This window comes from Poecile atricapillus, chromosome 15 (assembly GCF_030490865.1).
Source record: "Poecile atricapillus isolate bPoeAtr1 chromosome 15, bPoeAtr1.hap1, whole genome shotgun sequence".
NCBI lineage: Eukaryota > Metazoa > Chordata > Aves > Passeriformes > Paridae > Poecile > Poecile atricapillus.
The window spans coordinates 1,162,053-1,184,230 of NC_081263.1; the positions used below are offsets into that span (position 1 = coordinate 1,162,053).

Sequence of the window (22,178 nt, forward strand, 5' to 3'; positions counted from 1 at the left end):
ACACTGGCTCAGGACAAGACCCCACATATGATTCTTCCTGTGTGGATCACTGCTGAAGATGTCTTCAACAAACGGACAAATTCTATAGCACAGTGAGAAAGCCCTCTAGGAGTGAAAAGGATGGATGGCTTTTGTTACTTCAGAAGGACACAAGCACTTAGGGGATGAAGTAAAGTGTAATTCCCTCCATCCTCAGCATTTATACCCCTTCTGGCTCAGTGACACACTGGAATTCAGCCTCACAATGCTAGAAAGGAAAGTCCATTTGATTCCTTGCCTGAAGTATAGAAGCAGAGAAAAGTTATCATCAATCCTTTAGACTTCATGTAACTTAAGGATCTCTTGCATTTTCAAGTGACTGGTGTCCTGACAATCTGTACATGCTGTTTATCACAATTCACTGAAATAGCATTTCTGAAGAGTTTAGTGACATTTTGTTGTGTCTCTGAGGCTGCTTTGAGACTTTCTGGATCGGTGGGACATAGAAATCCCTTGCTCGTCACTGTAAGTCCCACCTAGGTTTCACTGGGTGCTTCCATGGCATTTCACATCAGTGGTCATAAGAGTCAGGAAGTCAGAGTCCTTTTTTCCTACATGGAAACGTAAATTAAAAAAACAGGAAATACATGGAACTTTGAAACCAAAGCTGGTGTTTTGGTGTTAAAGAGCCCCTAGAACTGAGGTTCTTTGAGAGTTCTCAGAGACGCATGTGGAATCTGTCTCAAGGAATGAAAGCAAAGAGAGCTGGTTTGCTTTTCCTATAACAACATTTTGCCATCCAAGAGTAGGTATTTTTTCTCTGATGGCACAATTACTGAAGTATGTTGGGAAACGTTTGAAATGTCGCTAAGCCAGGACCATATCCAGAAACTCTCAATTAACTTCATGGCTGCTTGAGCCAGTTTGCTCCTGCCTAAAATACACAGCCCCAAACCTGAGCACTTTCCTATTTCAACACTATTTTATTTGTGCCATACCACTGACTACTCTTCACTTAATACCAAAAAATACAGCAGCTCCAGAAGAGCAGCCCACAGACCTACACTAAGGGCTGGATTTGAGTAAGCAGGAGAGACTGAAGGTTGGAGGAAATGAGTGTGGTGGGACATGACAATGCAGCTGGAGATAGAAATGATATTTGATAGATATTGAAGGGAATGAACACAGCATGGAGATCTGTGCAAAGGACACAACAGCTCAAACACAGAGACTTGGAATCCATACAGGAGAACTGAAGAGGCTGTTGGGCATCATTCCCTGTCCTGAATTCTGGGAGCAATGAGTAAAATGAGAAAATGAGTAAATTTGTATCTTGCTCCGTATTCTTATCAGAAGACAAGATAAGGTGAGGTTGGGATGGAGATAGAGGCAGACAGAGAGTTCCCCAAGAGCAGCAATATCAAGGAGTTTCCAGCTGGGAACATTCCCAGCCATGATGTTGATACTCAGTCCATGATTACAGTATGGAAAACCATTTGTGAAGAGTTTAGAAAATGGAATTTGGCACGAGAGGGGATAGAAAGAAGAGTGTCAGGAGGCAGAAACACTCAGTGCATGAGAGGGGTGGTGCAGGCAGAGGTTTTTAGGGTAGGGGAAAGAACAGGAGGGAAGGGAGATGTGGCAGCAGAAGCTGGAGCAGAAGGGAGCCACTGCCTGCCTCGGGGTAAAATCTGCAATGACAGGGCTGAGAAAATGGGGGGAAGGATGAGAGTGGGTGTGAAATCAGTCCTGAATGATGGACAAGATCTTGTTCTCATTCAGCTCAGGAGGGTTGTCTTGGTGGTTTGCACAGTGTGACAGCTGTCAACAGAGAGCTGGGGAAGAAAGATGAGAGTTTACAAAGTTTGTGTGAAAAAAATTGATGGTAAAGCTAAAATTCAAGCAGTGAGGAAGAAGGAAAAAAGGAGCCTTGACATTATTTTTCTCCTGTGTGTACAGAGTGAACAAAATGAAACAGAAGTTGATGCTAATAGTCTTAATGTACTTTCTCTATTGCAGAAGTGGGTATTGTATCTCACAACACAGCCACTGGAAAAATCAGTAAAATCACTGCATTGTAAGAGACTAAACACTTCACACCAGAGGGGAGACGATTAGCACTCCCAAGCTGAATAGGTTTAATTGCACATGCTTGTGCTGCTGCTTGAGGTCAAAACTGTGCCCAGATTAATCCTAGCACTAGTTCAGGAACAGTGTCATGCTTGGGTTTTATTCAAATACAAAATAATTAAGACAACTATTGATGGTTTTACACACAACTTAGTAATTTATATAATAAATACAAGTAAATTAATGAGCATTAAGCCCACTGGTCTCACGATGATCTTTAAGACTCACTAAGCCACCCAGCTCCTGTGCTGATCAGGCTCTTCATCACCTGCCAGCCCTGGTGCCAGTTTCTGTTGAACAGTCAGTGCCCCACCTTGCAGGGATAACTTTCCATGTTACACTCTCTGCTTTGTGAAATCCCTCTCAGTGGCTGAGTTTTCACATCTAGTTTTGGATTAAAAGGTGCAATTTGGTTTTCTTTCTCCAATTCCAATGTACTTCCCCCTGAACAGTAGCAACCAGTCTGTAAGAAAGTTTTTAATTGCCACAATGCCTGGAGAGAGAAGGTAAAATGTGGCAGGAACAGAGGAGGAAATGATGCTCAAAGTTTCTGTGCTTGGCACTAGTTACTTTCTTTGCCCATTCCTCCTGCAGCATGGCACAGGGGAGCTAATAAATATGGTCTAAAGCAAGGAAGAGTTTGAGAAGCAGTCCTGTCCCTGCACACCCCCTGTTCCTGCTGATCCTGCTATTAGCTTTTGCCTCAGCTCTGGAATGCCAGCCACTGAAATCTGTCGCTGAAGTCATCCCTGCACTGAACTCAGCAGGCAATCTGTCACTGAATTCATTTCTGCCAAGATTTCAGTCCAGGCATGTACTTGGGATCCTGATAGACCTTCAAATAAATATTATTGATGAGTCATCATTATTTTTTACTGTTGATATGCAGAAGGTTGTGGAGCCTTGCAGTTGGATTTCTACACAGTCCACTGGAAAATCTGTTTGATTATAGTGTTTATACTGGCAGCGAGGTTCATCTTTATTGCAGGCCGAGGTTAAAGTCTCAGATTTTGTCAAAAACCCAAAGCAAAAGTTAAGCTGACTTCCCTGAACCTCAGAGCAGACAAATCCTCACCAAAGAGAGCAGCTAGGGATCTGGGGCTGACTCTGGATTCACATTCCAGAACACAAATAGGCCGATCCTGGGGGTGTGAGTGGTTGTCCCAGCTTCAGCATCCTCTGGGTCAGAAGCACTGAACTGCTGGACCTTGTGCCTGACACCCTAAATCTGCTCAGGGCCAGGGAAGTCACTGGTGCCAAACCTGAGTTTCCTTCTCCCCCCTGCACAAAACGTGCCCGAGCAGCTCCAGCCCTGCTCTGAACTGATGGCAGCCAGGAAGCAATTAAAGCTCCTGCTCCTGCCAGATGATTGAGTGCTTGCAGACACAGATTCCTCAGAAAGTATAATAGAGAAAGTGCATTAGCAGAGTATTTGTGCCTCCATAGGAAATGAATATGGATGTAATTAAGAAAAGCTGATTTATGTGGAACTGTAAAGCCAAGGACATAAAATGAAAAATTCTCAGTAAATGTCAAGTCAGTGTTTTGTGGTGGCCAAAACAAGGCAAGGAGAGTATTGCAATGGTATTAAGGAACTGAGAATTAAAATGCCACTATATAAATCCCTAGTTCATGAATATTTAAGACATTATATGGAGTTCCAAGCACCTGATCTCCAAAGATGATGGAAGTGCTGTTCCACTATAGTCTGTTGCTAACATTTTGAGAACAGCAAGATCACAAGCCTCTTTTGCTAGGAAAAGCCAAACAGTTTCCATGGTGTGTGAAAGGTGTGTTTGTGTATCCCACCAAGGCAGGAAAGCCTGGGTGTTCCTAATGCTTCCCCTGTCTGTGGGATCCACGGATTAGTTCCTTTCAGAGGGGCCTCCTGCAAGCAGGGGGTGCAGATTGAGATCAGTTTTCCTTCTTTCAAGCACTATTGTGGTGTCTGCTCATGTCCTGATGCCATGGAGCTCTGGGGTTTGTTCCTTTACAGCACTTCTTTTCCCTGATAAACCCATCACCTTTAAACATAGGGAGAAATTTCACCTATTTACCTAAAACCTGGCTGTTGCCCTGTCACACTGCAAACTCACACTGCAGCACACAAAATACTCCTCTATTGCGACCCTAATTGATATGTGAAAGCACCTTCCTCCAAACATGATCTCATCAATAAATGAAGGAATTTTACCAGGTAATTTTCATAATTAAAAAAGTAGCCATGGATTTCTAAAAGCTGAACCCTAATTCACAGTGGTCAGATGATAAATAATTCATACACTGGACTACAGTTATATATCTCTGCATAAAAATGGGGAAAAGATGAACTTCATGAGGCTTAATTTGCACTCCAGCAAATGATCAGCATTATGTAAATAAACATCTAAACCCTGATTATTTGGTCATTAAAAACTTTGTAAGTATTTTTAACTTAAAATAATGCTTTTTGCTATGAAACCCCCAAATGAGACATAAATAGATAAAGCCTATCTACTGCAGATTTCACTGGCCCTTAAATCCAGAGATGTATCTCTGTGTATATTATTGCTCTGATTAGTCTGCAACAAATGAAATTATACGTAATTTTCTGAAAAAGTACAGGCAAATGTCACAAAATGTACAGTTCAGTCACTGTGATCCAGTTACATGTGGATTCAAAACCTGCAGCTACACCTTTTATTATTTTAAAGCAAATTCTATCTTTATCTATCTGATTTGGACAGTCAGCAAAGGAGAAACTATCAGAATCTGTACAACCCCACCAGAGAACAGAGGGCTAGCTCTAAAGCAGTCTGCTAGAAAATATTTATTTATCCAAAATAATTGTTGAATTATTTTTATCAATGTGATGGCTCTGAAATATAAATTTATCATTTATCTACAGACTTTCTAATTTTTTATCCTAACATTTCCCACTGCATCTAGTGTGCTAAAGGAATGCAAATATGAGCCAAATGGGCAACATTTTTAAGACACTTGTTGCTTTTCCTGTTACACCATTAATTTTCTGATCCAGGTGTCCACAATCTCCACGGGTATCCATAAAAAAAATAATAAATAAAAGGACATATTTTTAACATAGATATATAAAGCCATTATCAGAAAATCTCATCTTCCTCCCAAATGCATATTTGATTGCAAGAGCTTCATAATTCCTGAGTTCTGGCTCTATCAGGCCATGAAACAAAAACCTGAATTGCTCAGTTTGAACCTCCTTCCTCAGGATCTGGAGCAAATACAGACTTGACCTTGCAAACTGGTACTTGACAGAAGGAAAAAATCTGCAATATCCACCCTGAGGTCTTCTGTTCCCCAAAACCTGGTGAGGTTTCACAGACTCTAAATATGTTTAGTTTCTAAAGAAGGGAAGGACTCATCTGCTTCTGGACAAATGCACAGAATACAAAATTATTCCACACATACGGTTCCCTTCCCCATCCAAAGAATATTCCTTCTTTCCAGTCTAGGCACAAACCACTGCATTCTGATTTCCTCTTAAACTGCCCCAGCCATGAGCAGTTCTTTGGAGCTGCTTCATGACAATGTGTGCATGTGCTGAGGGAAAGAAAGGGCACTAATTAGTATCTGTTTAAATTAATATCTACAAACCACAGCACAAAGACAGGACACATTCCAGGGTTTTTTTGGTCCTTGCTCATCTTTATTTCAAAATGACCCTTAGCTTCTGCTGAATAATAATTCATTTCCAAATGCAAAAGATCATTTGGCTTTGTGTTCTTTATTGACTTAATTATTTTTACAAAAATAGAAAAGCATTAGCCTTTATTAATTTTTGGTTGAACATAGAGTCCATTTCTGTAGGAAGGAACATTCTGGGCTGCAGGATGTTTGATTTATTGTTGACAGTTGTTTAATTATTAGGTCATAGCAGGTCTTCTGGCCACCACACAAATTACCCAGCTTCTGCTATTGTATGTTTAAATCTACACAGGTGTCAGAAAATGTTTGTCTAGAAAAATTACTTTAGGATGAACTCTCAGGTTGTAGCAAACAAGGTCAAGAGCCCCTTTAGGAAGGAGACAATTTCATTGCCTCCCAGTTTGGATTCTCCATAGACACGGTCCACAAACGAGATGGGAACCTGTTGAAACAAGCAAAATCATTTTTGAGGTTCAAAACCGAAACCATGAGAAATTCTGTAAACAAAAGAACAGCCTTTGAGCTGGAGCTTGTTCAGGCATGGGGAGGAGGCAAGCACCAGGCTGGCTCCTTTGTGTCAGCTCCCACCAGGGCCCTGAATGGTGCCCCATAGCTGGGGAGCACGGAATCACTTGGTTTATCACCTTTAAAGCTGATCCAAAGATATTACTCATGGCTGCATGATCCACCCAGGCAGAGCAAACTAACAGCTCACAAAGCCTCCAGCATTTCCTTGTCAGCCAAACTCGGAGCCTTTGAGTCAGTGCCTCAGGAAGCACAGAACAGCTCAACCTCACCCTGCCTGGGAGGTGACTTCAGAACATGGCAGTGCCTATTGTACAAGACCTGTTTTTATCAGTTTTTGGCCATTTTATAGATCATCTGCAGGATTTACGGGCATTTAACACATAAATTGTGGTCTCCTTCACAAAGTGACACTGTCCAAATGAACTCCTGAGATGTTGGGAACGTTCTGCTTTCACTCCTCTGGGCACACACAAGGGACACGTGACAGGACATTCTGTCAACCCTGTGTTGGAATATTCAACCATTTCCATCATGTCTGTCTGCAAAACTGAAATACTTCAGGAACTAAAAGAAAGAACTGCAATTGCAAAAGGCACTAAAAAAATTGGCTTGGTGTTTTGCTGGCAGTGTCAAGCAGGAATCACCTGGTGAGAGGAACACACCAAATCCCCAGCCCCCATGTGCCAGAGGGTCTCACAATTCCAGCAGGTCAGGCCAGGACAAGAAGATGGGAAGAAGATGCCCAGAAAGGCAGGCAGAGAGACTCAGCAGTGACTCTGCTGTCTTAGCAGTGTCACCTCGATGATCCCAGTGACAATCCTGGAAAGAGGCAGGAATCACCGAGTATGGAGCCAGGGCAGGATGGCACAAGTGGCATTTCCTGACCAGGATGAAGAATAGTTATTATCTCATCTAATGGGGGGCTCCAGCTGGGGGCTCCAGCACTGCAATTAAGCACTGAATTGATTCTGGACTTCTGCCTTCCTTGCACAAGAGGTTCTATCATTGGTCTCACAGGCAACATTTCCCAAGTGCTGGAGGACACTGCACACCTGGTGAAGGCCAGCAAAACAGGAGAGATGTGCGTGCAACTCTTCAGGTACAGCCTGTGTCAGCTCTCAACAGCCATTTATTCTTTTAAACTGGCAGAGTTCAATCTCAATACTCAACTTTGCTAAAGAAATATTTTTCCCTGGGATGCTGCTCCACACGTAAAAAAGGTGGAAGGAAAGAGCTGCTTTGTTGTGAGGAAATGCTCTACTCTGTGTCGATGGAGAAATGCCACACATGAAGTTTAGAGAGAGAAGTACAAGCACCAGAATTCTCTGACAATTCATAGTCCTGGAAACGAGGATGAAGAACTGGCTCTGAGATTCTCCTGCAGAGAGATTCCCAGTGAATCATCTTTAAAGAGACCAGCAAGAGCAATTCAATGAAATAAAAAAGGCAGCAGACTGCTGGAGATAGAGAATCTAACAATTGCATGGAGTTTTTTCATTGACTGTAGACAGCACATTCAAAGGGTTTAGAAGCAGAAAGTTGTGAGAGCTGAAAAGTTGGAAAATAACAAGGCAATAATTGACAGAGAACGAATCTGAAATAGAATCAGGCTGCTGGAGAAAATGAAATGGTTTGTAAAGACTTGAGTAGAGATGTCAGTACAATAGGAAGCAGGGAAGAAAAGGCTCGGAGCAGCTTTGTGGTGTATTTTGACTTCTTTCCCTCCTTTGAAGAACCTTGTAAAATTGTGTGCTGCTGAAGGAATGGCAAGAGGAAGAGGGGAAGGATCTGAGAAGCCAGGGGAATAAACAACTGCAACTTCAGGTTTGGCATTCACCTGACAAAGCTGGGAAAATAGAAATCTACACATGTAATTTCTTTGTATTAATTTGAAAATCCTGGCTGCTTCTTGGAGGTACCCAGAAGTCAGCAACCTGTGTGTCCCTTGCCAGGGAGGCACAGGGTGCCTCTCCCAGCTTGCCCATACCTCTCCAATGGTGAATCCCAACTGCCTAGCCCGGACAATCATCTCCATCTGGAAGACGTATCCTTTGGAAACACACTTCTCCATCAGCTTCTCTAAGACTTCTTTTCTGTACAACCTGTAAACAATTCCAAAGGAAATAGAATCTGAAGCCCAGTTTCTGGAATTTAGAAATCCAGACACTGTGTAGGAATCTGAACTGCAATCACCCAGCTCATTACTATTTATAAAACTCTCTACCGAGGTCATGGGAGCAGCAGCTCTTGCAATCTAATCCAGTGTTTCTTCCACCCTTTCCAAACAGATTTCACAGTCCACAGTAAAGGTCTGTTCTTACTCCACTTCCTTGTCCAGCAGTTTCTTAATTTCCAATAAACATTAGGAATTGCAAACCAGATTCCTACCTGAAACTCCCTGTCAGATCTGATGCCCCCGGTCTCAGCAAGACCTGAGTCAGAAAATTGGCTCCACGACTGTGAAAGAGAACATCAGAGTTGTTTAGTACGAAAAGATGGGCACTTACTCCAGCCATTAAAAAGCAGGAACAATCCAAATCCAGTCCCTGTGATACCACCTGCAGTTCAGACTGTAACACAGCTTGTGCTCCAGCTTCTTTGCAGGATAAATAAAACTTCTGCCTGTTCTCTGGGAGGGACAGGAGCATTCCAGCTGTGAGGCTGAGCTGTCCCTCACACCTGCCAGCTCTGAGTCTCAGCTTGTTCCCTGGATGAGGAACTGGATGATGGATGATGGAACTGAGGCCACTGTTCCAGCCCATTTCCCAAGCCCACCCATGCCATTCCAATCCTTCTTGGGGGATTTGAACCAAAGAACCCACCAGTGGTGGGTGCTTCTGCTCTTCAGGGTGAGTCTGCAATGCCCAGCAGGTACAGCAGCTCTGGGGACTAAAGAGTTCAGCTTACAGGGATGGACTACTTGGAATTATTATTCACAAGTAACAAATTTCTGTGTAAAGAGCTGAAAAGTACTGACCTGATTAACTTTCTTTTCAAATCCCAGCCATACACTCCTCCATTTCCTTTATATCTTGTTCCAGATACAATATCAAAATTGCCTTCTTTCTGCTTTCTGTGAACAATTGGTTTTATCAGAAAAACAGGAGGAATGTTTCACAGTACAAATTTCAAAGTAAGAACAATGATTCTTTCAGTACAAAATCTGTACTTTACAAACTTCTGAACAAATAAGAAGAGAGGAAAGCAATAGTTAGGGCAGCTATGAACATTATTCAAACACCTGTTAATTGTCTTATAAAGAGCTACTTCAGGGAATCTTATAATTATCTTTTACTCATTATGGCACAGAATTTCATAGGCTGCCTCATAAATAATTTATAAAGATCAACTTTCATACTATAACCAGCACCTACCTGATAAACTCTGGAATAAATTTTGGCTGAAATGAAAAGAAGACAGATGAGAAAAAAGGGTGGGGGTAAAACAAGAGCAGCCACTGCAAACTGAGCTGTAACAGAGTGTACCCAGAGTACACAAAACACAGCCTTACGTGGTGGGAGAGGTCAGCATCCATAATAACGATGAAATTCCCAGTGGCATACTTCATTCCATGGATGTAAGCAGTGCCTGATGGAAACAGAAATAATTGCCCTCACTCTTTTAACATGGAAATGCACAGAGAAACTTCACTTGAGGATGGGTCACTAGTTGAAATGTCATTTCCAAAGCAGCAGGCACACTCAGAGCCACAGGAAACAGGATGGGCTCCAAACCAGCAGCAATGGTTCCCTGCCCATTGTGTGCCCAGCGTGCAGGGCAGGACGGAGGATCTGCCCTCAGCTCCTGGGGGACGTTTTAGAAACACACTGGGAGATTTATGTGCATTTTAAAGGCTTGTTTGTTCACAGCAACTTGATGAAAATGTGTTTCTGCTTTTGGGCTTTGCTGTGATTTTTTTCTGGACTTTTATACACTTTATCAGTCAAAGTATCCAGCAGATTCTTTTATTAGTTTTTACTAATCAGAGTTAATAAGGACTTACCCAGTCCCAACTTCCTTGCTCTGGGTCTCAGAAGCTACAGGAGATATAGAAAACACATAAATTATTTGACATACAGTTTTAAAGAAAACTCTAAAACTTCCTATATATTTTTTTTCTTAAAACAATCTTCATAAATGCAACTTAATCCAGAAATACTTTTAAAAACTTGGCATTTATGCAGTAACAGACTGGAAAAGTATCTGACTGCCACTAAGTAGATGACAGCATCTGGTATATAACTGAGAGTTATGCAGTAATACATTACATACATTAAAAAAATAAATAAAAAAAAAATCTCCCGTTCTTGAGGAATGCAATGAGACAGATTAAAAATAAATCATAAGCCCAGCCCAGCTCTCATCTTTCCGATTTCCTTACTCCTGCAGTCAATTAAAATTAAATTAAATCTTATCCAAACCCCATCTTTCCCTCGGGCCTGCAGCAAGTAGAGGAACACTCACCAGTCATTGCTCAGGAGCACACAGCAATGCACCAAGGATTGACAGCATTTGGCAAACAATTCATCATTTTGCATTTTTGGTCAGAATGCACATTGTGACCTATCATGATCTTACACTTGTCTGGTGTACAACAGCTTGTTTAAGGATGTAAAGAAAGTACAGAATCCAGGGAATCCACCCCAGTCCTCAAGAACTTATAGTACTTTCCAATACAAAAAAAAAATAGGAAAAAATTTTACCGAATACACAACTCACTATTTTATCTGATCCATATATTTTTTCCAGTTGCCGAGCAACTTCCTGTGTGCCATCCGGGCTTCCATCATCTACGATGATAATTTCAAAATCGATGCCACTGAAACGAGAATGATTTCGCGATGGACGGGCGGGGGCTGCCCAGGGAGGTTCGGAGCATCCCCGGAGGTGTCCCAGGAAGGGCTGGAGGGGCACTCGGTGCTGGGGACAGGGCGGGGATGGGGCCCGGCTGGGATCTGATGGGCCGGGAGGGATTTTCCAGCGTTTCCGTGACTCACGGCGGCTTGGGGACACGGACGGCGTCACCGCCGTGTGTCTGGGGAGGCGGGCATCCCGCAGCCCTGCGGCCACAGCCGGCCCTGCCCGCGGCGCGCCGTGTGCCGTACCTGTCGGTGAAGGTGCGCTGCAGCAGCCACACGACGAGGGGCAGGTTGTCGCGCTCGTTGTAGGTGGGCAGCAGCACGGAGACGCGCTCGGGGCCCCGCGCCATGGCGGCAGTGACGCGGCGGAAGCGGCGGGGCCGGGGCGGGCGCGGCCATGGCGGGCGCGGCGGCAGCGCGGCTCCGGGCCGAGATCCGCCGGCGGGAGCGGGAGCTGCGCGGGCTGCGGGAGCGGCTGGCGGCCGAGCTGGCGCGGGGGGACGCGGCCGAGCAGGAGGAGGACGGAGAGCGGGAGCAGGAGGAGGGAGCCCGCGGGCCGCGGCAGCTCCCGGCGGCCGAGCCGGCGCGGGGGGACGCGGGGGATGCCGAGGATGAGGACGGAGCCCGCGGGCCGCGGCATCCCCCGGCGGCCGAGCCGGAGCGGGGGGACTCGGGGGATGCCGACGAGGAGGATGAGGATGATGACGCCAAGGATGGGGAGGGAGCCCTGGGCTTCCCCGCGGAGCTGCCGCCGCTGCCGGCGCGCTCGGCGCTGAGCGCGGCCGAGATCCTGCGCTACAGCCGGCAGCTGGTGCTGCCCGAGCTGGGCGTGCGGGGACAGCTGCGCCTGGCGCGGAGCTCCGTGCTCGTGGTGGGCTGCGGCGGGCTGGGCTGCCCGCTCGCTCAGTACCTGGCGGCGGCCGGCGTGGGCCGCCTGGGGCTGGTGGATCACGACGTGGTGGAGACGAGTAACCTGCAGCGGCAGGTGCTGCACGGCGAGGCGCGGCGCGGCCGGCCCAAGGCGCGCTCGGCGGCCGCGGCGCTGCGGCGGCTGAACTCGGCCGTGCAGTACGTGCCGTACCGGGGAACGCTGCGGCCGCGCTCCGCGCTCAGCCTCGTGCGCCAGTACGACATCGTGGCCGACTGCTCCGACAACGTCCCCACCCGCTACCTGGTGAGCGATGCCTGCGTGCTGGCCGGCAAGCCGCTGGTGTCCGGCAGCGCCCTGCGCCTCGAGGGGCAGCTCGTGGTGTACAACCACGGCGGAGGGCCCTGCTACCGCTGCCTGTTCCCCGAGCCGCCCCCGCCAGACGCCGTCACCAACTGCGCCGATGGCGGAGTGCTGGGCGTCGTCACCGGCATCATCGGCTGCATGCAGGCGCTGGAGGTGCTGAAGATCGCCTCGGGAATGGGCTCCTCCTTCAGCCGCTGCATGCTGATGTTCGACGCCCTGGAGGGGAGGTTCCGCAACATCAAGCTGCGGCCGAGGAGAGCGGACTGTGCGGCGTGCGGGGACAGCCCCAGCATCACCTGCCTGCAGGACTACGAGGCGTTCTGCGGCTCCTTCGCCACCGACAAGTGCCGGAGCTTGCGGCTGCTGCCCAGCGGGGACAGGATCTCCGTGCAGCGCTACAAGGAGCTGCTGGATGCGCGGCTCCCGCATCTGCTGCTGGATGTGCGGCCGCAGGTGGAGGTGGAGATCTGCCGCCTGGAACACGCTCTGCACATCCCGCTCAGGAAACTGCAGGAGAAAGATGAGGAATCTCTGCGGCGTTTGCAAAAAAGAATTAGCGAAGAGAAGCAGAGAACTGATGACCAGACCTCTCTCCCTGTATATGTTGTTTGCAAGTTAGGAAACGATTCCCAGAAGGCTGTAAAAATTCTGCAGGAGTTACCTGCCAAAGAATTCGGTTCTGTGTTGGTTAAGGATATTAAAGGGGGGCTCATGGCTTGGGCCACTAAAATTGACTCGACCTTTCCTCAGTACTAGAATTTTAAATGGTGAAAAAACCACACGTTTTCAGAGTAAGTTCTGGAGGGTTCCATCTCCTCTGTGTGATGGCTGTATGACGTGGAAAAACCAAACACAAATACCATACTGCTTTTTTATGTTGCCTTTTTTTTTTTTCCCCAAGAAAAATGTGTATTTTTGTAGCTGATTATTTTTATAAAAATGTAAATCTATCCATTCAAGTGGAAAGAAATATGTTCCTTGGTTATGATTTAATAGTAAAAACTTGGCATAACTACTTGTGCATGTGATGATCGAGAATATCCTAATTAGCAATTGTAACCTGGAAAACAACAAAACACAGGAATCACGATTTTACTCGGTCTCCAAACTGCTTAACAAATTGAAACAGTGCATGAAATGAATAAAAAAAGAATTACTGTTAATCTCTAGCTGGTCTGTAGCACTATTAATCTGTCACAGGGAATTGCCAGGACAGCACTCATGAGACCATGGTGGTCAACACCTTTCATTTCTCTGTAGAAGCTGTGTGTATTTATGGACAAGAACAGCACCAGGGTGCTACGAACCTCCAGAGCCAGCCATCCTCGTTTGTTGGATGGCAGAACAGTGGATTCCCCAGCTTGAATAGAGAAAATGAGCTCAACTGTTAATAAGACAGAAGTCTGACCCTGGAAAATCTGTAAAGCAGACAGAAAATGCTTTTATGAGTGCTTAGAAGATTTCAGAGACTGAGAGATAATGAGGAGGTGAGAGAGGGAAAACCAGATATTTATTCTCCCTCCTGAAAGCACAAAGACCTGTTTCCTGAGCTGCTCCCTGCTGCTGTGGCATTTGCAGCTCCCCAGATGAATTTGCTCTGGCCAATTGGTGCTGGCACAAAGAGCTCTGCACATCTGAGGAGTGGCTGTACTTAACTGAATGAAAAGAAATAGAAATAAATAGCTTCTCAACAGAGTTGCCTGAGGCCTCATCACCTCAGTGTAGTAATTATCTCCTTATATTAATTGAGGTATGGATTTCTTTACTTCCTGAGTGGGAAAAGAACACCTGTCATGACTAATCTTCACATTGTATCAGGGAAAAAAAATAAAAATGCCATTATAATTAGTAGTTGAAAAGGTGTATTTTGGTAAAATAAGTTTGAGAACAGCCACACTCCCAGCTGTATTATAACATGCCATGGTTGTAGCAATGGCAGTCTCCAGGGAACAGTAGTGAGTTTGTAAACAGAGCCAGATCTTGCAGTTCAGAGGACAATGAGAACACGAAAGGCCAGGACTTAGAGTAAACATCAGTGTTTGTGGTGCGTGCCCAGGAGTCACTGGGTTGTGGGGGCACAGCTCAGTCACAGTGTCAGGATTCTGGGGCTTTCCTCTCTTGGGAATTAGAAACCAGGGGGGCTTGTTTGAAGTGCCTGACCTGGGATTAAATTTTTCTGTCTTTGCTGTGATTTCTCCACTGTGATGTCAAGAAGAGACTGAAATGTAAACGGCAGCAGTAATTCTGTTATACCCACAGTGGGTGCTGTGTCACACATCCCTCTGACCTGACAAAGGGATCCTTTTCAGTCATTCCAGGCAAGGTGAACCCAAGGATTTGGGGACAAGGGAAAAACTCCTTGATTCTAAATCTGACTGTGTAGAAATTGTGTGTGAAGTCTTTTCCCTTGTTCCAAGATTGTCTTGCCTATGTGTTCTGTAAGTGCAGCCCTTGGCAGTGCTGGACTCTTTGAAATAGGCTGAACAATCAAGGGTCATAAAATCATAATCAAACCCAAACCATTCTTATTTTTGCAGGCTTATCTTTTGTTTTGACATGCTTTAATTCTTGAACTCCAAACCTGTAGTGGTTTCTCTGTTCACTGGGAGAAATTCTATTTAGAATTTTGAAGAGAAGCACTAAAACTTAACGATTTGTATTGCTGCCAAAGCCCTGTTGCAATGTTGGGGTGTGTTGACATTGTGAATCAGGAGGAGCTGCTCTGGCCAAGGAGCTCTGAGTGGCTGGGCTGGGTTATCAGCAGAGAAGAGGTCAGGACAAGATCTTGTCCTTCACCCTCAGTGTCACAGGGTTGCATTTTCTAATAAAAACTTAACTGTTCAAAACAAAACTTTGCATTAGGTCCTTAAAATACTCCAAGCATAAGTTTGTCCTTTTATTTTAATGCAAAAGCTTTGAGCTGTCCTTTGTGAAGCTACAGAAAGAATAATGTGAGGGCTGTGTGCTAGGTGGCACTGCAAGTTAATAAACCACAGCTCTGCTGAGCTTGAGAGATTCAATTCAAGCTTAGCAAGACCTGAAACCCCTTGTACAAATCCATCATTGTGCAGATCTTTTGGAAAAAAGACCAGGGAAAGAAAATAAAATGGAGATGAATATTTTCTTCTGGGTTTTAAGAAGAGTTTCCCCGAATATTTGCCCCTTTTCCAGCGGGCTGGTGCAGGTGGGTGCTGCAGGACAGGGATGTGCAGGGAGCAGCCCGTAGGTGGCAATGCAGGATCCCTGCACCTTCCCTTCCCTTCCCCAGCCCGGATTTGTGGCGTTTCTCAGCCATCCCTGGAGCCACCTCTGGGCCAGGCGCCTTTGGGGCACTGTCCCTCTCCTGGTGATAAATGGAATTATAATGGAATTATACACAGTGCAGGAAATAACCACAGCTGTGTTTACAGGGAGCACTTGGCCTTTGGCTTTGCTCGTCAGGAATGTGCAGAAATGTAACTGGATCTCATCACAGCATCCCAGCATCCCAGAATCCCTGAATCCCTGAATCCCAGAATCCCTGAATCCCAGAATCCCAGAACCCCAGCATCCCAGAATCCCAGAATCCCAGCATCCCAGCATCCCAGCATCCCAGAATCCCAGAGTCCCAGAATCCCTGAATTCCAGAATCCCTGAATCCCAGAATCCCAGCATCCCGGAATCCCAGAATCCCAGAGTCCCAGAGTCCCAGCATCCCAGAATCCCAGCATCCCAGAGTCCCAGCATCCCAGAATCCCAGAACCCCAGAATCCCAGCATCCCAGAATCCCAGCATCCCAGAATCCCAGAACCCCAGAATCCCAGAACCCCAGAATCCCAGCATCCCAGAATCCCAGCATCCCAGAATCCCAGAATCCCAGAGTCCCAGCATCCCAGAATCTCAGCATCCCGGAATCCCAGAGTCCCAAAACCCCAGAATCCCAGAATCCCAGAATCCCTGAATCCCAGAATCCCTGAATCCCAGAATCCCTGAATCCCAGAATCCCAGAATCCCAGCATCCCAGAGTCCCAGCATCCCAGAATGTCAGCATCCCGGAATCCCAGAGTCCCCAAACCCCAGAATCCCAGAATCCCAGAATCCCAGAACCCCAGAATCCCAGCATCCCGGAATCCCAGAATCCCTGAATCCCAGCATCCCAGAATCCCAGAGTCACTGAGGTTGGCAAAGACCTCCAGGAACATCCAGTCCACTCTGTGCCCATCCCCACCTTGTCCCCAGCCCTGAGCACTCAGTGGCACCTCCAGGAATTCCTGGGACAGCTCCAGGGATGGGCACTGCAAACCCCCCTGGGCAGCCCCTGCCAAGGCCTGAGCTCCCTTTCCATGGGGAAATCCCTCTGGAATTCTCAGGGTGCTGTGCAGGTGCTTGCAGCTCTGTGCTGGAGCTCCTGCTGCCAGTGCAGACCCAGGAGGCAGCAGGGACAAGAGGCACCTGCAGCTTTCCCCAGCTCCCTCTCAAAGGAAAGTTTTCTCAAACCAGTTTCAGGGTTTCTGGAAACCGCCCCTCACTCTGCCATGTGATGCTGTACAGCCTTAACTTTGCCATGGACGTTGTCCCCAGAAATATTCTTCTCCAAAATTAAATTCACCTGCAATTGCACTGCTTGGTTTGGTTTGGTTTGCATGAGGATAATATTTATTGATTTCCCAAAATGTGCTTTTCTTTATGAGTGAAAGAAACTGAGTCATCTCTTCTTTGGCTGACCTGGGAGCTGCCAGCAGTGTGAAAGGTACAGATGATTTCTCTCAGCTGCTTTGTGACATGAGGTGCATCACTAATGAGAATGAGAGCAGCATTTCAATTTATCATTCAGCAATTCTGTGTCAAAACTTCATTTCTCTATAGAATTAACTCTAGAAATTTATGCTGGTGCCTGCTTTGTCCCTGGTAGGCACCATTTAAATTACATTGTTATTTTTAACAGAAAGATAAACATTATTATCTTGCTGACCACTTCACTTGCATGACTGAGGGCTGTCAAATGAACTATAAAGTTTTTTAAAAAATCCCAATCTCCAGATGATGGCTGGGAAATTCTTATACTCCAGGTCAGTCCCTGGAGCAGGCTAATTATTGTGTTTTACAGCCCAGTTTTTCCAGACCCATGCTGAATGTAGGTGTTAAATTATGACCATAATTAAGGATGGCTACAAAGCTGCTGTCATTAACAAGGGGACCTGAGAAAGGAGGAGTTGAGACCTCAGCCTGATGCAGTCACACAGGTTTCTGTGCCCTGCTGCTGCACAAGGCTCCAGCTCCTGTCACAAGGGCTACAGGGATAATGGATGAATATTTATAAAGAGTTGCAAATATGCTCTAATTACCCTAATTGGCCTGCTGTGGTTCCAGTTATGGCAGAACTTTATTTCTGTTCAAGTGACATTTGCTTCTGGAGTAGTTCCTGCAGGCAAAGGAAAAGTGAAAGCCCTGCTGAAGAGGGCAGAAGATCCCCTGATATCCTGGTCCTGCACTTTCCTCACCGTGCTCCTGGCAGGCTCGTGGCAAATAACATTCCTCGTCTCGTTAGGGAGCATTTCAGAGGATGTGAGACACTGGGAAATGAGAGAGAAAAACAATGAGCAAAAAGAGAGGGAGGACTAGTTTTATTGTTAATAATTAATAGGCCAAACTCTGAACATTTTCAGGGTGGCAGCGCACAAAATTCTCCTCGACTTTATTTGTGGTGTAGAAATGTGTCTTTATTTGTGGTGTAGAAATGTATCTTTATTTGTGGTGTAGAAATGTATCTTTATTTATTTGTGGTGTAGAAATGTATCTTTATTTATTTGTGGTGTAGAAATGTATCTTTATTTGTGGTGTAGAAATGTATCTTTATTTATTTGTGGTGTAGAAATGTATCTTTATTTGTGGTGTATAGTTTTGCAGAGTCACTGACAGCCAGACAAGGAATCCTGTCCTGAGGATTCGAGCAGAGCTGTTTCCATCCAGGGAACACACCTGGAATCTAACCTGGCCTTCACCTTCCTGCTTGGGATCTGACCATTTCTGTCAGGAGTGCTGAGGTCATTAGGGATGCTGAGGGATGGTTAAGATGCCACAGAGGACGTGGCAGAGCAGTGAGTGGGTAAATCCAGTGGTTTGCAATTTCTGCCATAACAACAGAACTTTTGAGGTGCATTTTTGTTGACAGGGGTGACATCCATCTGCTGTCAGATGAATGACTCTACTTCCATGCCTTCAGATCTTTTGGGATTCTCTAGGCAGCACTCTCTGTGTCTGGGATACTCCAGTTCCACCAGCTCACTGGACCTGGGATCTTTTCCTCCCTTTGTTTTGGTACTGCTGTTATCTTCTGGGTAAATAGATACTAAATCCACTGCCAAATCTCACATGAGGTAGCCTACAGAACTATTAACACAGAAAAAAAGGGCCATGCAGTATTGTACCAAATCCTTGTAGTAAATGGTGAGTAATGACAGTGAGAATGGTGAAATGTCTGATACCTCAGCCAGAGTCAGCTGCTCAGGGCAGAGCTTGATGGCACTGACTGAGGTGAGCAGGGATTGATTGATGTCATGGTCTTCAAAGTCACATTTGACACTTCTTTTACTGTTTAATTTCTTATTAAACAGTCAATTCACTCTATGTAGGTTTAGAATTATCTACTCCACTTTAAAGCCTGTTGCAAACCCAAAAGAGGGATGTGAAATTTTGCAGCAAAAGTTGTTGCTTTTGCATCAGGCTGAACCCCCAGTGAAACTCTTCCCACACAAGAACGTATGGAGCACACCAGGTTTCCTTCCCAGACGTGCATCTGACGATGTGGGAATCTGTGATTCAGCCCTGCATGAGCTTTTTGTTTAATTAGACATTGCTAAAGCCTCTGACTGCTCAGTGACTCCTGAAGCCTCTGACTGTGGAGATCTGAATTACAGTGGGAACATTGTCAAGGGTCAAACACAGACAAGCTCTAAATATTCCCTAGAGAGAATTTTTAAAGACCTTGACCTGTGGTGAATGTGTGCATAATATGAATGGTTTCAGCTCACCTTCTCTGAAGTGCTGTTACAGAAACCACGTGGCTCTGCCTTCATTTCTCTCTTGCACCCACCAAGGGGTTTGTGTTGGTTTTGAGGGAGGAGGAGGCTGGGAAGGATTTTGGAGAAAGTAATTTAATGTATCACCTTACCTGGAAATTCTGCTTTCAACAGGGACTTTTTTTCCCTCAGTGTTTACAGATCCTTCCTGTTGTCCTCTGAACAGGACAGATTCTTTGTTAAAATATTTTCAAGCTCTGTCCCAAAGAGCTGTGATTGTGATTCCTGGGACAACATGCAAGGAAGAGGTGTCCCTATACAGTCTTGTACCTGGATTTTCCTGCAGAGGGATAATTTCCTTTGCTGGTGCTTTCTGGCACAGCCTGGCCCTGCTCAGAGCCGAGCTGTGCCCCAGCCCCACTCCCTGTGCCACCCTCACCCCTCTGTTCCTGAAGGAGCACAGGGACATAAAGAGAGCCCATCACTTTATTAGTGCAAGGAATGCAGCTCCTGCTGTGGGATTCCAGCTGGGAAAGCACCCAGAGCAGGAATCAGAGCGATGCCAGCCCTGGTGCTGCAGCCATGCATCGCTGTGGGGCAGCTCACACTGCTCCTCTGCCTTCATCACAGCATCCAGACCTTGGACTGCAGCTGTCCTGGGGACTGCACACGCTGGGAAAGGGCCAAAAAGGGGTGACAGCCCCCAGCTGTATCACAGCAAACAGCCAGCTTTTGAGCCAAGCCATAATTCTCACAGATTTGACTAAAAATACAGATAATAGACTGCAGAGAGAGAGAGAGAGGCACCAGCAGGATCACCTGAGACCCCCAGGGAAGCTGGAACGCAGCAGGTGGGGTCCCCCAGAAGCTGAGCTCTGAAGCCTGGATTTATTTAGCACCAGGACTGCTGCAGTATTCCCCCTGCAGCTGCTTCCACCTGTGGAGCTGGTTCCAAAAACAACACCACACACGGTGGGGACCTCCCGACAGCTCCTCTGCCCCTGCCTTGGCAGAACTCGCAAGATGCTTTCACAGTTTTGCTCAACCAACACCCAACTCCAGGGTGATATTTTTATTTTATTTTTATTGGACAAGGGCTTTAGAATCAAGCTCTAGTTGTGGGATAAAAAAATTAAGTGATACATGAAATAAATGAGCATTAATGTAAAGACAATGAGAAGATGGATGGCCCTACAGCATTTATTAGCTAGCAGAACATGGAAATGAGCTTAGGTTTTATTTGGTAAGTCTTGATTTCTCCTTATATTCACGTACAGCTCCTTATTTATGGCTCAGCCTGTCAAACACATTCTTAGATAAGCAACTGTTGCTCACAGGACTAATCTAATTACCAGTTCTTTTTATAACGAACGCTGACACAAAGGTAGAAGATGCATAGCACTTGTGCTGGAGCCAATGCTCCAGATGATCAAACAGTTTTGAAATTTAAAAAAAATGGGGAGAAGAATTTTTTGTCACGATGTTCCTGTTTTTTGTCCAACTCTAATTAAAGATGAAGAACAAGAGTGAAAAGCTGGTTCATTTGCAGCTTTGGCACAGAATTAATTGCCAAGAGTTTAGACTGGATATTTTAGCACTCTGCAGTAATGTTCCATAGGCACATTTCCCTATCACAGGCTGGAGAATGTTACAGCCCTAATTATTTGTAAAGTGCATTTTAAAAAGTTTTGGAATTTTCCTTCAGGAACAAGCGTATCAGAACAGCTTCAAATTGTATTTTAAAGACATTTCAACAGAAAATCAGCATGCTGTGGGTTTGGCCAAACATCACAGACTGAGAAACTGATTTTACTTTCTTTTGAAGGACAATGTCGTGTCCTTGGCCTTCATTTAAAACCATTATGCATTCTGACATTGCTCACAACCTGCTCCAGATATGCCAATAAGAAATAGTATTTCTGAATATTAAGACAAAGAAGCATTGGCCAGTGTGATGGGGACTTCTACATTCCCCAAGCTCTTTACTGCTAGTAAACCATTTTTATCAAAAAAGGGTAGAAAATAAGGGAAACTCTTTTAATCAGCTTTTCTTTACCTCTAAGCACACATGAAATCAAACGAGTGGATTTAATTATCTTCTGAGTTCTGGAGTTTTTCTCCTGTGCTGTTGTGCAGGTCAGGGTCACTCTCTAGAAGAAACAGGCTGTGTGATGAAGCTGCAGAGAGCCCTGTGCCAAACCCGAGTGTCCCTGTGCTCCCCTGGCCTCAGCACAGAGCCTGGGCCAAGGTGGCCAACACCTGATTGTCCTTCACGGTGTCACTGCTCTGTCCTGTCCTGTTGAAACCCCTCTCCGTTACCAGCACGTGTGTAACGATGGCAGAGGTAAAGTCAACCTGTCCCGAGTCCCTCCTGATGGGGACAGTGAGGCACAGAGCTGTCACTGCTCCCCTCCATGACTCCAATCTGATTTTCTTTTCCCCTCACTGGAACAGATTTCCTGCTCCTGCCAGGAGCTGGGTGGGAAGGGGTGGTCCCAGTTTGCCCAGCAGTGCTGGGGTCCCTGGAAACTGCCCTCTCCCAGTTCCCTCTCAGAGCTGAGGGCGAGCGGAGCTGGGAACAGATGGTGGGGAAGGCTGGCATCTCCTCATGCATATTTCACTGGATTTGCAGCTAAGTCACCTCTTGATAATAACATTAAGTGCTACAAAACTCCGAGGCTTTGTTCCTCGGAATGTTGCATTCGATGGCATCGGATCAATGCTGTAACATCAATTAAATTTTGAAGCTGGTGAGCTCTGAGTATTTACATCTTTAGCGAGGTTATG

General features: G+C 45.8%; 2 protein-coding genes across 2 annotated transcripts; one reads left to right on the forward strand and one right to left on the reverse strand.

Moving 5' to 3' along the window:
* Window positions 1-5,832: 5,832 nt before the first annotated feature.
* DPM1 (dolichyl-phosphate mannosyltransferase subunit 1, catalytic) lies at window positions 5,833-11,512 on the reverse strand. Its single transcript, XM_058850636.1, has 9 exons — window positions 11,406-11,512; window positions 11,020-11,119; window positions 10,304-10,337; window positions 9,812-9,888; window positions 9,675-9,700; window positions 9,278-9,373; window positions 8,689-8,757; window positions 8,288-8,402; window positions 5,833-6,214 (listed from the first exon to the last, which is right to left on the reverse strand). Exons 1-9 carry the CDS (start codon window positions 11,507-11,509, stop codon window positions 6,110-6,112), a joined length of 726 nt encoding a protein of 241 aa, XP_058706619.1. The 5' UTR covers window positions 11,510-11,512; the 3' UTR covers window positions 5,833-6,109.
* Window positions 11,507-13,562, forward strand: MOCS3 (molybdenum cofactor synthesis 3). The gene has a single exon (XM_058850635.1). It carries the CDS (start codon window positions 11,557-11,559, stop codon window positions 13,147-13,149), a length of 1,593 nt encoding a protein of 530 aa, XP_058706618.1. The 5' UTR covers window positions 11,507-11,556; the 3' UTR covers window positions 13,150-13,562.
* The last annotated feature ends 8,616 nt before the right edge of the window (window positions 13,563-22,178 follow it).

What these genes read in the sequence shown, in the direction of transcription:
- MOCS3 (XM_058850635.1), top strand. Translation starts at nt 11,557, where the DNA reads ATGGCGGGCGCGGCGGCAGCGCGGCTCCGGGCCGAGATCCGCCGGCGG.
- DPM1 (XM_058850636.1), bottom strand. Translation starts at nt 11,509, where the DNA reads ATGGCGCGGGGCCCCGAGCGCGTCTCCGTGCTGCTGCCCACCTACAAC. An exon ending in AGCAAGGAAGTTGGGACTGG is followed by an intron (nt 9,889 to 10,303) that starts GTAAGTCCTTAT and finishes TGTTTCCATCAG; the next exon opens with GCACTGCTTACATCCATGGA. An exon ending in TGGGATTCACCATTGGAGAG is followed by an intron (nt 6,215 to 8,287) that starts GTATGGGCAAGC and finishes TTGTTTCAACAG; the next exon opens with GTTCCCATCTCGTTTGTGGA.